At 42.5% G+C, this 17018-nt stretch overlaps 1 protein-coding gene across 1 annotated transcript in view; it reads left to right on the top strand.

Annotated features, from left to right (window-relative positions):
* Positions 1 to 407: 407 nt before the first annotated feature.
* Positions 408 to 17018, top strand: part of KCTD15 (potassium channel tetramerization domain containing 15) — a 38581-nt gene continuing 21970 nt past the window's right edge. The window contains exons 1-2 of the mRNA XM_009635919.2: positions 408 to 425; positions 1850 to 2025. Coding sequence (XP_009634214.1) covers positions 408 to 425; positions 1850 to 2025 — 194 coding nt within the window. The remainder of the gene's footprint in view (positions 426 to 1849; positions 2026 to 17018) is intronic.

Raw genomic sequence — 17018 nt, 5'->3', positions numbered from 1 at the left:
CCTTTCATTTAAGTGAAGGAGTAGAGAGTGAACATGAGTTTACAGTGCTCTTTGGTAAGAAAAAAAAAAAAATCTTTGTGTTGGCAGACAGATGAGACACCCACAGATCAGTAAACACGTCGCTAAAATACTGTAGGTACTTACATATTAAGTTGTTTTTAAAAGTTAGTTCTTTTATTTATGCTATATGACATATTTACTGAAGATTGCCCACAACAGGCTCTTGTGGGAAACAAGAAAGCAACGTCTTCAGTCATGAAAGGATTCAATCACTTTCCTTGAAGGTGGTGCTGTAGTAAAAATGTTAATGCCCAATTTTGCATCGGCTGACACAGAAGTCCTAGGACAGAGTTGGTATTTGCTTCGTGTTCAGCGCAGATGTCTGTCCAGCCTCCGAAGAGAAAAGGATGTGGATTCATAATGGGGTGATGTATTTCTGTGCTGTAGATGCAGGAAATTCTTAGGAGCTAACCAAGATGATATACAGTAAATGGAGATGTTGTGATGACTTTGTGAAGCTGTCCAGATGTATTAAGATTTTTCAATCCCTTTCTATATAGCTCAGAATTTTTTTTTTTTCAAAGAATGTCGCTAATTGCATGTTCATCGAGTGGCGTAGCCAGGCATCTTGTGCAAAATACTGCTAAGAGGAAGGCGAGACCAGCTTTAGATTTCTAAGAAACATTGTCAAAGTAATGTGAGAGAAATGGGAATTCACTTTGCAATGCTGCATGTAAAGCGCTTGTCAGATGTAAGGAAGAGCCTGGATGCTTGGTAGCATGCTTACAGAACAAAATACCAAGAAAATTAGATTATATTCAGAAATGTCTTCAGCTATAATGTTTTGCATATGTTGCTTCACCCATGAGGGAGAGACTGGATGGACATTTTCTTAAACTTTTATAGAAGGGTTTTTTTCCGTTTGACATGTTTGCCGTCTGTACCGATTTAACTGAAATCAGCTTTGAGACACACGTTTCATGCAGAATAAGCTGTGCTTTTCTTACAGAAGAGAATTGAGGAATTTTCTTTTGCTATGGTTGTCCTGTTAATCTTTAAGACGTTTCAGTATTTTTTTGCTTTGTATGTCAGCTGGAGATTGTTGGACTCAATTCAGAAATTTCACTATTTTCAGATATTTTTAGGACAGTTAACGTTAGGTGGATAGTTGAATTTGTAATTTCACATGCCAGATTGTAATTTCTAACGCGTCTTGTCATGAAAGCATGGGTCAGTTTATGTATCTTCCTGTTTTCACTGCTTCCAGGTATTAATTGCTTTCAGTTTGAAAGCTTATTAATAAGTTCTTTATGTCTAATATTAAGGCTTAACTGTAAATTATCCATTTATTTCACAATTATTGAAAATAAACCAGAAAATTGATCTTAGTTTGATGTGAAATTTACTACATGTATAAACTAAATGCCTTAGGTACTGAGGAAGTGACTAATTTAGAGGTGTCTCGTTACTGAGACAAACTTGCAAAAACCCCTGAATCCCAATTCACAAATTGGTTATTCGTTTGTCAGGGGATATTTCACATCTAACACATAAGCCCGCGACCTTTAATTAGAATTTTGCAGTTTGTTTTATGCCCCTTGAGGCTGACACCTTGAAAATTTTTTTTCTTGATTTCTTATTGCTAATAAGCATCTTTCTCTTCCCCTCTGGTACTTTGAAGAAAATGATGCAAATACACTTAATTACAGTGGTGGCAATAATTTGTTAGCTGAATATGTGATCAGGCAGATGCAAAAATGATCTGATTAGATCTGTGATCACACTGGAAAGAAAGGTAACACACTGCTACATTTAAGAGAAACTGTTCTTTTTTGCCTTCTCTTTGCAGGAGGGAAGAAGCATGTCCCGTCTGTCTCTAACACGGTCCCCAGTTTCTCCTCTGGCTGCTCAAGGAATTCCTCTCCCAGCTCAACTCACCAAGTCGAACGCTCCCGTGCACATCGATGTAGGAGGACACATGTACACCAGCAGCCTGGCTACCTTGACAAAATATCCAGATTCCAGGTAAGACCTTGGTGTTTTCAGGCTTCACTGCCCATTTATGTTCATTGCATGGAAAGAGGCATGCACCTGTGAGGAATATTTCAATGTGAAATACGATTTATTATATATTCACCAGTTATGAATAATTCAGTTTCCGATTTATACAGTAACTTCACTGGGGTTCTACAGAAAAAAAAGCCTGTAAAATTTATGTATTATTTAGAGAGTCTATTCATTTTCTCTCTCAACATCTTCTGTCCTCTGCCGATACATTTGAAGCACCTGTTGGTGTGCTGCCCTAGATTATTTCCAACTGTACCAAGCAACTTCTTTCTTTCAGATTTAGGGGGGGAGAAAAAAAGGCTTTTTTTCTGCCGTAAGAGAACAGAACGGCTCTGTTACACTGGGACTAATGGATGCTTCTGTCGGCCAGCCAAAATCCTAACCTCAAGTGGTAGCTGTGTGCCTCAGTGTCAGCAGTCATTTTCCTTGGGCAGTGGCTGGCTGACCTGCTCTGTCTGCTTGCAGCTGCAGATTGGGTTGAATCTTTGCATGCTTAAAGGTAGCTGATTTGTGCTGGACAGGTTGGTGACATGTCTGGCAGGGCTTACTTATATCTGGCCAGTATTATCGCAGAGTAGACTCCAGATAATGCCAAATTACAAATAGATGTGGCATGAGAGTATATTTGTGTGTATGACATAGAGTGTCTTTATGATTTGCCCGGCTCCCAGTCCCATGGGGTACTGGGCACCGCAAAGGATGGGGATCCTGGGTGGCATCAGGCCTATGATGGTAGTGTGGAAGGGACCACTCTGTTAACCAATTCAGCTTTTTGTCATTCAGACTGCTTATTTTTCAGGAGGGTAAGTGCCTCATGTAACTAAGAGAAGGTGTGGATGTGCAGTGTCAGGGTGCCTGGCAGACTGGTTAAAGGAGGCACCATTGACTCAAAAGCAAACCAGAGCCCTGGTCAGCAGTTTTCGTTGCCAGAGAGGTTTTGCTGCCTGCGTGGCCGCTATTTCCATAAGGGATAGATTTATTTTTTTTAGTATGACAACCAATGTAAAGCTCTAGTTTCATTTGAAGATTTTTCCTTTAAAAGAACTAGGGATTTTTGCACAGATTTGGCAGGTTCCCAAGCAATAAATGACATTTATGGAGACACCTTGAAACGCCTCTGATGTCATAAAGCATATGGCCATGATTTCATTCCAAGGAAAGGGAGCTGTTGAAATTCTCTCTGGAAAAGAAACAATTATTAGAATATCTATATTTTATGGTCAGGCCAAAACAATGTAATTTTTCTGGACAGTGTCTGTTTAATGATGTCTGTGTGGTACTACTTTAATCATAGAGAAGAAATCTGTTCAGTGGGGAGAGATTTATAACAGAGAAGCAGACAAATGCTTCATAGTGTAAAAAAAATACAGAGAAGATTCAGCATTTGTAATAGAGTAGCACATCTGTTTCCACATTTTAAAATATCACTGCTGACACTATTTTTAAAATATGCTCCATATCAGACTTACTTAATAAAAGCTTCAGTTATGGAAGCTCCAGGAGAATATACATAAATTCACAGATTTCATTTAAAGATAATAGACTACTGATCTAAAACTTTTTTTTTCTGTTTGATAAATAACAAAAGCATATTTCTTCAGATTTTGTACTTCATTTAAACTGAAAGTACAAAACACTGACTGACCAGAGCTCAAGTGCTGCCTGATGTTTTGCTGTGTACTGTCTTTCATTTGTATGGCTGTATTATCTCGTAAGGTTTGAATGCTTCTTCAGCTGCTCAAACTTCAGTTCTCGCTGGAGTAAGAGCTTACAGGAGGAGATCTGTAAATCATACAGATTTTTATAGCAAAACATAACCCTTCACCAGCATCCCAAGTAGGACGTATTGCTACATACATTATGAAGCTGGCTGAAGGTTACACCTTAATTTATTATTTTTTCCTTTTTTTAAAATTTTGTTTTGTTTTGTTTTTGTTTTGCTGCAGCGCTGCATAGTAGACTTGGTTACCCCCCCCATTGAGTCTGGCCTGCTCTCGTTCCCGTTTAAGGCAAAGTACTTGCAGTTATTTCAGTGGGGATGGTCGGAGCTCCTGATGGTGCTTTGCTGCCCTGGTGTGTATCTTCCATAAGGCATAGACTGTCTTCGCAGTGGTCTGGCTGGGAGAGGAATCCCGTGTCTCTCACAGGTGCAGGAGGAAGGAGATAGCTTTTCTGAGCAAGACATCTTGATGTAATCCCAGAGCACTGTTAGTTTATGCTCAGAGATAACATGCATGACCGCATAGAGAGGCATGGCCATACTCATTCGCACGCAGAGCTTTCTGGATTATTTTGGACAGCATATTAAACTCTTGGTTTGAGCACGAGTTTAAAAGCTTCAGATCCAAGAAATGGAGTTCGTAGGTTGTATTTCAGAAAAAAACATAAGCATATGCTGAAACGTTTTGCTAAATCTTAGCTCCAGTCACATAAAATAGTTAGTGCTCACTACAACTGAGAGCCATGGGAATATTTCTTTCTAATATTTCTATTTCTTTCTCTGTGCTCCAAAACCCTAAGTAAGCTTGTAGTGTATACTGTACATGTATGTTTAAGGACACATACAGATTGTGAGCATGTGTATAAATACAATCAAGGTATGCATACAGAGAGACATGACATGCTAATGGAAAAGAGAAAAAAAAAATCAAATACTGTTTATCCTTCCGTAGTATTTTGAGGGGGCCCAATCCTGTTAGGTCCTGAACAAACTCCGTTCATGTTGACTTCAATGGGAGGGAAGAGCTCCCAGCAGCTTGCCAGATCAGGCCCAGCAGGAGCAAGTATAGGTATGACCAGTTCCTGCCTATACCTGCTCTCCAGTCACCCCTCTGGTATGATATAAATTACACCTGACAGCAGGCAGCGTGATACATTTCTTATTGTAATGTGTTAGGATTGACTGTGCGCAGCCTACTTGGCTGGCTCCGCTTGTCTGTTCCCAGGTTACAAGGTTGGCTCTGATTTGGGGAGAGAACAGACCCAATTCTGGAAGTCTTACTCACGCGAGTGAATGGCTGGTGATGTGAAGTCAGAGGCCAAATCTTGCATTTCGGTGATCCCAGAGTTGTTTCAGAGCAACTTTGACAAAGCCTTTGATGTTGTTTGTATTAGTGCAGCTGCTGTGAAAAGAGCATTTGTCCATTGATTAAATTTGCATAAGTAAAGGGTGCCATATTAGGCATTAAAGGGGGTAGACACCCTCTTTTCAGTAAATTTTTATGGGCTACATAAATTCTCTCACCTAAAAGGGAGGAAGCTTGAGTAGTGCACAACTGGTGTGACAAAGAAGAGAGTTAAACAGCCGCTGCCAAAGATGGTTTCTGAGCCACTCACAGTCACCTTACGTGCTACTCTTACACACCTTTCCAGTTGCCTTTTTGAATGAAACACCATACAAGAAAGCTGGCCTGTCAGAGGGTGAAAGGCAAGGAAAATGAGAAACATACAAAAGAAACTGTGATCAACAACAGCATAATGACAGTGGTCATGGAAATTGTCTCAAATAAGATTATTAGTCCCTCTTCCTATAGCTACTTGAGGCTGCTTTTTGCACGTACTCAAAATTGCCATTAAAGTTAACAAGCTTTGGAGGTACAAGGAGGCTGATGTTGTCTTACCTGGATCCAAGGCTCAGTTTGATTAGTTTTATTTTCAGCAAGTTCTCCCACCAAAACTCCCAACTCTAGTAGATGTGAGTTACAGGTAGAAGAAGAAAAAAACCCAAAACACCCAAACCAAAAAACTCAGTTGACTCTTACTATCAACATCTTATTTCTAAAGTCATTTTTCTACTTAGCCAGTTATTCATCTTTGTGAGCATTTCCTCCAGAAATTTCATTCATGTTTTCACCCAGAGGACCTCTAAAGCAGCTCCTTCACACATTGACACTTGAATATGGATTTATATGACAGATCGTAAAGGCCGCAAAAGCTCTAGCACGTCTATAAAGTGAGTTGCAAATTGTATTTATCCAAGGGAGTGAGACAGTTCCTACATTTAAAAAACAAACCCACACCAGAAGTCCGAGCTCCTAACGTGCAGTCAGGAATACCCAAAGACGTTACCAGATCCTCCATACTCAGTAGCAGACGTCTCATTGACTTCAAGTGGAAAAGAAGTTCCCAATCCCCATACAGCCCCAGCTTCTCGATTTCAAAGGAAAGTTTGATACCACTTTGAATTTCTGTTACAAAGCAGAAGAAGATTTTCCATCAGAAGCCTGTTCTTGTCACAGCCCTGAATAGTGTTTTTAACTCGGAGACTTGCTGTGAGCTCTTTGTGAGTTGTACTGCTATAAAAGGTAAATGTGTTTACCTTACATTCTTAGTTAATTAGTGTTTATTGTATAACCCTCTATTAAAGATAAGTATGCTCTTTTGTTCAAAATGTATTTATAAAAGCTCGTGCTTTCCGTGGTGTTAGTCATGTGACAAAAGGGAGCAGGAATAATTTTAATTGAAGCGACAACATCTAGGTGGGAATGGTGTGGGTGCACAGACCCCAGGGAGCCTCCCCCAGACAGTTTGCAGCACGCTGCATTTGGGACCTCTCTGCTGCCAGACTTTCCTCTTCAGGAAAGCGGAGCTTTTTGGCCCTGCGGCCCAGGGCATGCTGAGCCAGTGCTAACATAATGCATGTCCTGATCTCAGCTTTTGGGGCACCTGAGCTTTACCACCCCCTTCTCTGGAGACTCTGTCCTCCAAAGAAAGCCAGCACAGGCTTTATTAACTGATTCAGACAATAATGGCCTTAGCTGTTCAAGACATAGTAGAGTTTTCCAGGCATATCCCTGCCTAACTTTCCTCTGAACCCATGAACTTTCTTGGTGATTTATAAAGGAGTCCTGTAAAGCACGTGTTGTCTTCTCCTCTGAATGTTTCTTGTCAAAACAAACTGTCATTCTTGTATAGACCCACCCTCAGACAAGCTCTCCTACCAAGCATGACCTTCTGATTCTAGCCATTCCATAGGCATGTGTGGGTTTTAATTCCTCTATCTTCCTCCAGCACCTCCCATCTCTCTGGTTGCTGGAGCTCAGCACTGACACCTGAGATCTTCTGCTTCTCCCCCCGCCTTTTCTGCAGCCACACAGAGCTGGACTGAGTTCAGGGGAATGCTCTTCTCCAAGTTTTAGGACCCCTCTGTTGTCCCTGACAGAACATAATTGCTGACCCTGTACAGCCAGGTACGGTAGTTTAATAAGCTCAAACACACCTGCCACCAACAACTACAAGGCAGATTTTCTACATCATCCTTTACACTAAGGGCTCTGTACTGGATCTTGCTCTGCACTTCTTGAGAGGGAGCAGGGAAATTCTTAATTCAGATATGTGTAGGATATGTAATTCTCCAGATTTAGCATACCCGAGAACATCTCACATTTCTTGCTCATGTAGGATCAATCCAGTGTCACTCTTAAAATAACTTATTTGCTAATTTCCCATCAAATCTGTGTTATTGATGTTACTGCCTGAAACAATGTAAGTGACAAAAAACATTTTGTCACTTACCACATGCTGGCAGTTAAGGTTCAAATCAGTCCTTAAACAAGATCTGTACTCCAGACAGGTTAAGTGGAGTGAAGACCAGATTTGTTCACAACCAGATTGTTGGTGACTGCAAAGGCACAGCACATCTGAGGGCAGGATCCCAGTCTGGAGCAGAAGCAGTGTCAGCTCTCCTGGGCCAGCATAGCCTTCTGCCAACCCCATGCTGCAGCAGACCTGCACCACTGCAGCATCAGTAGTGTTCATCCTGACTTAAGTGTTTCCCAAACCTCTCCATGCCACTGCCATTCCACGCTGCTCACACCCCCAGCATCTGCGTAGTGTCTTGTCCCTCTTCAGTCTCTCCCTCATCCCTGCACACCCAACTGTTTTAAGCACAGTGAAGGACATAGGCGAGCATGCTGCCATGGCACATTTCACCCTTCATAAGGTACCACTCCACCCACTCAGATCAGTTGTTGAGAACCCTGTTTGTGGGGTGACACCAGGCTCTGACACTTGTGCGTTATGAACTGTTGTACACTATCCAAAAGGCAAAGAGTTTCCCAGTCAGAGCCAGCAGCCTGCATTCAGGCAAAGCGCTACAAAATGCACCTGCATGTGAGCTGCAACGGAGAGCTCATTAATTTTAATAGGTATTGTGAATTTAAACCATACACAGACTTTAAAGCAAAACACCTGAAGAGGCAGGAGCAAGTGTTTTTCCTGCATGTTACAAATGCTTAGAGATGCAGGTTATGGGCATGGTGCATGAGCACTGCGCACACATAATGACACCACACACCAGCGTGGCAGCTCTGCAGGGAGGGGTGAGCCTGCCAGGGCTCCCCTGGGGCTCTGCTGTTGTTTAAGGCAATCAGGTGTATGCTGCAGATGAGAACAAGGAAAGGAGCCGAAACCCAGAGGTTTTGGTTATATGCAGCGCCTTTTCTGAATTAACATAAGAATTTTCATGGAGATTAAAATAATTTTCAGTTTCATTTCATGCACCTGCAATTTAGAGATAAATCTTTTGAATTTTTCTTGTTTGGTTTTTGACTGGGGAAGTCGCTCTTTAGTTTCCAAGGAAATTTTGACCAGCAGAAGCCTTAAGGAAAAAACCCCTTGTAAAGGGCCTTTCCCCTTCCTACCCCCTGTCTCCCCCCAGTCTGCCTATGGACATTGTGCTTACCAGAGTGGGAGCTGGAGCAAGTGAAGAAACTCCCATTGCCAGGCTGCCAAATCAGACAGTGTAAAATGAACCAGTCTTCCCCCATCTGCAAAGCCAAGTATTGCTGTTTTGTACAGGCGCTGCACAGCTGAGGTCACACAAGTCCATGCAGCGCTTTGATAAGCTCTGGGAGAGGTGTGAAGCATTCGTTCCTATGGGCAGACGTGCATTGCTGCTGGGACGCATCCAGCACAGCTCCTGGTCAGCATGTGGGGCAGAGCACAGCGGGTGGAGGTGAGCAACCATTTCTTCTTGCAGACTGGCCAGAGCCACTATGGCAGGGCATGGCCTGTACCAGAGGAGAGGCACATGGCTTGGCCTTTATGGAAAATAAAAGTAGTCTGTAACAGGGATGTAATTACAGCTGGCAATGATGACATTAGATGCCCTGTCTCTAGCTTTCACTAATGGCAAAAAGTCCTGGATTCAGGGCCTGGTAGAGCCCATGGAAGCACACCACGGTTGCAGATTTCCCCACATTACCCAGGGCTGTTGTTGCACAGCTGGAGCAGTAGCTTTGGTGGTAAAGGAAAATAGTCCCTGTAACCCTAACCCTTCACTCCAGTGCCATGGGGAGATAGGAGGGAAGGAATTTATAAGGAAACTGATTCTTCAGACCTGTCTGTGTCCACCTCTCCAGGATCTCCTGTTAACTGGCACGTAGGGAGCCACAACAGAGCTGAGCTGTCTGCTGTGATAAAGGTGTTTACTCCTTACTGGACTTCATAACCACTGCCTTGCCCAGCACAGCCACTGCCTGGGGACTGCCCGCAGGCTCTGGAGAGGAAAGCAGAGAGTTTATTCTTTGGGAGCACAAATCTTAACTGTAATTGGGTACTGAGATTGGGCCCCATCGATGAATAAATTATTTGTGTGTTTCCTGGGAATATTTGATGAAATAGACAAGAAAATACTGCCTAGCTAGTCTGATGAACACTTTTTCAGAAATTATTGTTTCTCTGTATACATCTACAGCCTGGGTTGTGTGGAGTTTTAGGCATAAACGGGTGTTACGGCATCTAGGAAAGGGCAGACCAAGATAGTCATGGAGAGGGGAAAACAGCAAATCAACACTCATTTGACTTGCAGAAATAAAATTATGGCTGTGGTGCTATGCCTGGCACAGGCTGTTCAAAAAATCTGAATTTGAGAAAAATGCACATTCTTATCCTAATACTTGGCTCAGCTAGTCAAAAGGAGGATCGGGAACCTCCATGCACCTCGCGCAGCCTGGCCATGGTCAGGGGGGGATGTCACTTACGGCCTCTGAGGAGAGTCCAGAAGATGAATGTTGAACAGTGCCTCCCTCCAGTACCTTCAGTGCAAAACCCAGCTGAGCTTGTCTCATTTTCTTCTCTTCCCTTTCTTCTTCTGCAATGATAACATGACTGTAGCCAAGTTACATTAGGACATTACTAATTCCCACCCTTCCTGCTTACAACAGGTTGAAAAGTAGTCTGGCTTATTAAAACTCACAAAGAAAAACCAGCAGACAAGTAGACCAAAAATTCAACTTTTTTTTTTCTTTTCCATTTAGCACTCTATATTTATAGCAGTTTCTGAGGTTAGTTGGTCAAGTACTTTGTTATTTGTTTCATTGCTATTTTTGCTTACCACTCACCTGACAGGGCACTTTGGTGCCAGCAGCACAATTTAAGTGTTTTTCAGCAGTTATTTTCAGGGCAGCAACATGAAAAAACATTAGCAGCATGTTTTCAGAAACCACTCCCATAGGATACTGTAGAAGCAACCTGTCTCCTGCTTTTATGTGCTGGTGTAAAGTGCTGCGCCTGTGCTCAGGTTCACAGTTGTAGCAGCTTTACACTTAAAGGAAAGGGGAATCTCCTTTATTGATTGCTTCTTCGTGTGCTGTGCATCCAGCTCCCTCATCACATGGAGAGGAGTTATGTAAAGATGCGGATTTGGTAGCTTTGTACTGGAAATCGTGTCCTGAGGTCACAGCTAACCACCATACCAGGGGAGCAGACAAGGCATTACCTCTTCATATTTGGTCTTTGAATACATGTCACTGGTGTTTGTCTTTTGATTTATAAACTTCTGATTTATAAAAACCCTGCAATGGCAAGTGGACCTGGTCTGCTTAGGGGGATGTTTCATGAACTGCTTAGGAAGTTTATAAAACACACTCCCTAGATTATGAAGCAAGGGCGTATCTGTTTTGTAAGGAACATGTTATGAAATGAATTTGTCTCTAGGCCTAACTTAATTATTTTAATGATCCCACTGGTGGTTGTCGTAGGTGTCGTTCTGTGTATATATTGTGACCTACATGCTTGTGATCATTTATGAAATCTAAGATTTAAAAATACATTGGACCTTATTAATTCCTTGCCTACTTTCACTGAAATAAATGGAGGTGGTTTGGATATTGGTGTGTTGGGCCAAATCTCTCTTCCAATGAAGTCAATGAGAGTTTTGCCATAAGCTTAAATGGAAACAAAATAAGCCCTGTTCTTTTAAAAACTGCCCTAACAATAAACCTGGCCAAAATAATCCCTAATGTCACCCTGTTGACCTCTGTGGAGTTATACCAGGGATGTATGCTGTTGTGATGTGTGGAGAGGAGTTAGGAGAACCTGAACATTGTGGCAAGATGCTTCTGCTGGGTGTCCGCAATACTCAGTCTCAAGAACATCTGAAGGCATAAAACCAACAGGCAAATGAAGACAAAGCATCGTGCGCTTACAGGCGCGTGCACGTACCTTTCCTGGTCAGACGGCCTTCCCAAAGCGATGACTCCACTGGTTTTGAAGGAGTTACTCCAAATTTGCATCTGTATAACTGAAATCAGAATTAATCTATTCATGGGTTAATAAAATCTTTAAGAACAAAGTGCATATTTAAATAGAAGAAATACCCAGGCATGCAAACACAGGATTCATATGTGAAAGCATAAGGGAGGACAGATCTTATGAGCACAGAGGAACAAGATGGTGTGGAGGATGCCAGGCTGTAGCTTGCACAGGTTGTGCCCCATGCTGCTGCTAGCTACATTGACTTTGCCAAGTTTCTCTGTTACATGAAATGTAATAAATTGATGAGTATACCTAGTCCTTACAGCACATCAGCTTGTTCCCTCGTGCTGTACTGACAATAAATGCATCATCTGGTGACTGAAGCAGGTAGGTATTGTCAGTCACTCTCATCCCCAGTATAACTCCATTGATAGAGTTAGACTAGGTTGGTGGCTCTCCTAACCCAATTTCATAGCTGCGAGAAGCTGCAGAGCTGGAATTAAACTCCAGAGTTACAAACTCATATCCCCGTGCTCTGTCCACCAAACTGCCTACTCCTTCACCTCATCTGCTGTGATCAGCATGTACTTCAATCTTTTGATGCTTAAAAAAGAAGTGACCCCTGTAAACATTTCAGAGGGCTTTGGTTTTTGTTTTTACCTGATTTGCTCTTGCTTGAAACTCTGCCAGGCAGGATGGCTATTGGCTTTGCATGCATGCACGATTGCATTCCTTATTGATGCAGTCACTGTGACAACTGCCTGCCTGTCAGAGCTGGGCACCAGGACAGATAGCTGAGCAGAGGTATTTCGGTGTTCACCTGTACTGTGTTGATTTCACTCTGCTGCAGTATGGTATGCATTCAAAGGCTAAAATTGCTTTTTTATCTGCTGAGGACCACATAAAGCAAAACCTGAAAGGAGTCCTGCACGTGGATGCTGGGAAGCTATTATGCAGCATTTGCACCGTTACTCTTGGTCAGACTCAGAAGGGATCAGTTGGCAAGCATTGGAAACTGAGATTTGCACCGTAAAGCTGAAACGCTGAAGGAATCCCAGTCCAAAGGGCAGGCTCCCGTTACGCCTCTCTCCTAATGGAGTGCAGATGCTACCAGTGCTGCAGGTAATGCGTTTAGATCTGGTAGATGCTTTTGCAGCAGCAAATCTCTCTCTCTTGAGACAGCGGACAATGAAAACCAGGGACTCTTTTTAACCTCTTTGGTGTCATACTGTGTTATGCCAACAATTGGACCAGTACAATTTACTCCAAAGGCTGCAGCTTTGGCATTTGGGGAATGTGGTGTGCCTTCCGGCAGACAGCTGCCTAAATTCTGCCATTGCAAAACTTACTTCACAGACAAATTTGGCTAGTGGAACTCCATGGGAACCAGTAGATGACAATAGAGAAACTGGGTCCTCTGCTTGTGCTGGGGTTGTCTGGAAGGGAATGAGGGCTGAATTTGGGCCAGCAGTACTTAACACTGCTGTTGAATGAGGAAAAAAATTCAATGACCACTTTTTAATCTTACAGAGGAGAGGGAAGAAAAATCACTAACGGATTTGTAACCAGTTCCAAACATACTTCCTCTTCTGTTCACATCCAGTTATATTCTGCTCGCAGACGCAAGGGTTAAAGCGGGGGCCTGCTTCTGCTTTCAATTAAATCAAAGGATGTTTTGGCCTTGACTTCACTGGGACCAGAATCAAACCCATGACCGTAGTATTGTATTTAAGAATGAATCTCTCGCAGTCACATAGAAAAGCCAGGTTCAGCTTTCAGTATCTCATCAGAATCCAACAGTTAATAGTTTTCTGATAATTTTAAAGTTTTTGCGAAGCTCAGTCCTGTAGGGCAAGTGTCCTCTGTGCATCAGGTGTATTGCTGTCTCCTTCCTGGGTGCAGGTTTCCTCTCTGTAGCTCCTAGACAGGGGCTTCCCCCTTTTTTGTGGAAGTCCCGTGCTCTTCCCAGCAGACGTGTCAGTGGGTCGCTGCTTCTTTGTCCCTGCTTTCTGGCTGCAGTAACAAAAAACCTGCTGGAAATTCCTCTTCACTTCTGCCTTTCGTCTGCCAGCAGTTCGAGCTCACCAGCAAAAACTGTTACACAGGTCTTCGTACTTGGTGTGGATATATGGGCTTTGGTGGTTGTTTTCCCTTCAAAATAGCTTTTTAATAAATTGTTCTTGACGTATTCAGTTTCTTTAAGTGAACAGACAGGAAAAATATATTTGGTACAGCTTAATCAAAAGACTAAGCAGGAGCATCATTCATTCATTTTAAGTATGATAACAAAAATATGAATAGAACTGGATGCAACTTCTCAATCACATATATGCTTGTAGAGAATTATAAGCAGTTACAGTCTGCCTGTAACTCCCTGTAATGTCTTCGCGCCAAGGCGAGTGGTGGTGTTAGCTGTACTGGAGGTGTACAGTATTACAGTCTGGGACTGGGCAAAATTGGTGTAGTTTACTCACTGGAAGACAGAAGGATGTGCTGCAGGAAAAGCAAATAGAGGAAGAATGTAAGATAAGCCGTTTTTTTCCATATTATGATTCTCAGCAAGAGAAGAGCTTTGCTGGTTTAGCAAATCAGCGTACCAACCAACTGCCCAAGCAGCATAGACAGTGTCTTTTAAGCAGAAAGCTGGTTTATCCCTACCCAGAGAGGCTGGTATCATTCCTGTTCACAGCAGCAGAGAGTGTCCCGATGCAGCGGAGGCAGGCATGGGCACCGAGGGTAGCCTGGTGTTCCTGCTCATCCCAGACAGTGTGGTGCTGCAGAGTCCCAGGCAGCCCATGCCTGGGAACTTTTTCCTGTGGATCTGGAAATAAATAAAAGAATCATAGGAAAAAGCTGCTCAGCTTTCGCATGTCTGGGATCAGAAGTACAGGGCCGTGGCTTGAGCAGATTAAATATTCTAGCTGTTTGCATGAGCAGCAGGTGCCAAAGTGAATGTGCTAGCTGTCACCATTTACACGTTATAAAAGGTGCAGCTCTTGAGTATCCATCCCTCTTTCTCCTGCTGTGTACTGAAATGTACTGGTTTCACAGCACCCACACATGCAAAGGATGCGGAGGGCCAGACTCGCACCCTGAAATTTTCCCTGCCTTTACTGAGTCCCAGTGGGAGTTTCGCTCTTTACTTCAATGAGCGAGGATTTAGCCCATTTATATTAAAATAAAACTAGTATCTGCATGTTTTCCAACCTCCTGGCATGCCCAGTTGTGCAAGGGTGATGTTAATGGAAGTAATGTCCAGATCTAGTCAGATTTGAAAATCCTAGTAAAAATACTGAGTTAGCTCCCACTTGAAGTTACAGCAGGTACATGAGGAGCAAAAGAGCTGGCATTTGGTGCCGCCCTGTTCTCATCAGGGCCCTCATAGCACCATGATTTAGGGGGAAGGGATGGTTAAAGGAATAGCAAGAAAAGGCTTGTATAGGCAGGAATGTTTTATTTGAATTGTGCATCTTCTCATGTATTAACAACTTAGTTCTGTTGAGTGCCCGCAACTCCCACAGAGTTTGAACTGAAATGCAGTTCTTGCAGGATTGGGACCTTTGGGAAACTAGGGAATGCTTTTGGAAACTAAAAGGCTAGTTTAGGAGTTTGTTTTAAATGAAAGAATTTTTGTTCCTGCATTGATTTTCATGGCCAAAATTTAGTGTTAATTCTCTGTTGAGAAAACATGAAGGGCCAAGAACCCTCTCGGGGCTCAAATCAGAGCAGCAGCAACAATGGCATAATAAAAATAGGGTACTTTTAGCAATACAAATTTGTATTAATATTTTTAATCTTCACCAACTATTTAGACAAAAGTTCAGTTAGAATGAAGTAAAAGGCACAAGAAGAGCAGAAGTAACCTGCACTTTGTACTGGAAAAAATGATAGTACTGGAGATCCAGCTAACATGCTTCTTTAACTTCAAATGTAATTCAACAATTTAAAATGAAGAGAGGAATTCCCAAATAGATAGGTGTTACCTACAATGTATGAACTTACGTGCAGTTACCTGGACTTTGGCGTATTTCACTGAGAGGATAATACTTAGCTCCTACCGCTACCAAGTTCTGTGTTTTGAGGGTTCATATTATATTGTAATATTATTTGGTTACTTTTATTAAGAATATGCAAGTCAGCCAGACTCTGCCCTTCTCCCTCTCCCCGAGTAGTTGCTGCTTGTTAGGAATAGGGGTGGCAGAACTGGCCTGTCTTGAACTACAGTGACTGCAACCTCTCTGCTTGCGCTGGGCTGCCGTGCATCTGCACACCCACCATGGTCAAGGCCTCTCTTCTGGTCATGGTTACTCCAGAACAGCTCAGCCAGACCAAATGAATGCAAATGGTATGGTTAAGCATCAAAAAATAATGGCAGGCTGTTTGTCAGTGTCCCTGTTCCAAAGGATGAAGAAGCCATGTCAGCGGCACATAGGGAACTTTTAACAGAGAAATGCAAATTGTACCTGTAGCTGAAAGTTACATTTTTTTTGTTGTTAAGCACAGCAAATGCATTTCGTGACTGAAGACTTAAATAAATGTGGTGGGATGCTGATGGGTGTAGTGAATGAGTGCCGTTCTGTCTGTATGTGTCTACTTATCCTGCCTATAAATGTGGTTATACGCCAAATGCAATGAAAGGATTCGTAAGACAGCAATTAACATACTAGAAATTGTTTGTTTAGTGAAGTCTTTTTATAGCTGTTAAAATAACACACTAAAATATACCAACGCTACTTTAATAAGGCAAAATAAAATCATTAGCCTGATGGAGGGTTGGATTCTGCCACCGTTACTCATCGCTAAGCAGTGCTTTGCTCCTGAGCTGTTGACTCCCCGCGAGATGGGTGGCAGAAGCCCAGCCCTGGGGAACAAACACCCTGCTGATGAATTTGGGATGAGTGGCCAAAGAGGTGAAGGGCTTAGGGTTAATACCCTTGTAAACCTGGTGGGAATTGAAAAGCCTGGAAAGGAAAGCTCCTGGGAGCCTAAATTCCCTTCGTCACTGGTCTACTTGTTGTAATTGTTTGACCACTCCTCCTCCCTCAAGACCTGATGGGATGCTTGGCCACACAGATGCAGGACCAGAGTGGCTCTTGACTACAAGAGAATGTTTTAATGCAGGAAAAGACACTGGCTTCTCTGCCTGGGCTGAGTGTTTCCAATTTCTTGTCTTAACTGCTGATTTGTGTATAGGCAATACTGTCTCTGCAAATCAAAAAATAAGTGTCATATATCAAAATCTAAAAATACATATGTATTTCCATGAAATTATATGTCAGTCACCCACCGACATGTCTTAAGTGTGGAGATAGGCTGTTAGCAACAGGCAGAAGAGAAGGAGGAGTAGGATCTCTTATCCTTACCCTGAATGCTTTGTGGTATTTCAAAAATAATAGGTAATTTCCACCTCAGTAGATTTTATTACCTGTTGCTTCAGTGGACTTTCATTGATAGTAACAGAGAACTGAAAACAT

Source organism: Egretta garzetta, unplaced genomic scaffold, assembly GCF_000687185.1.
Source record: "Egretta garzetta isolate BGI_Z169 unplaced genomic scaffold, ASM68718v1 scaffold23, whole genome shotgun sequence".
Classification (NCBI taxonomy): domain Eukaryota; kingdom Metazoa; phylum Chordata; class Aves; order Pelecaniformes; family Ardeidae; genus Egretta; species Egretta garzetta.
This window is presented reverse-complemented; position numbering and strand designations above follow the sequence as displayed.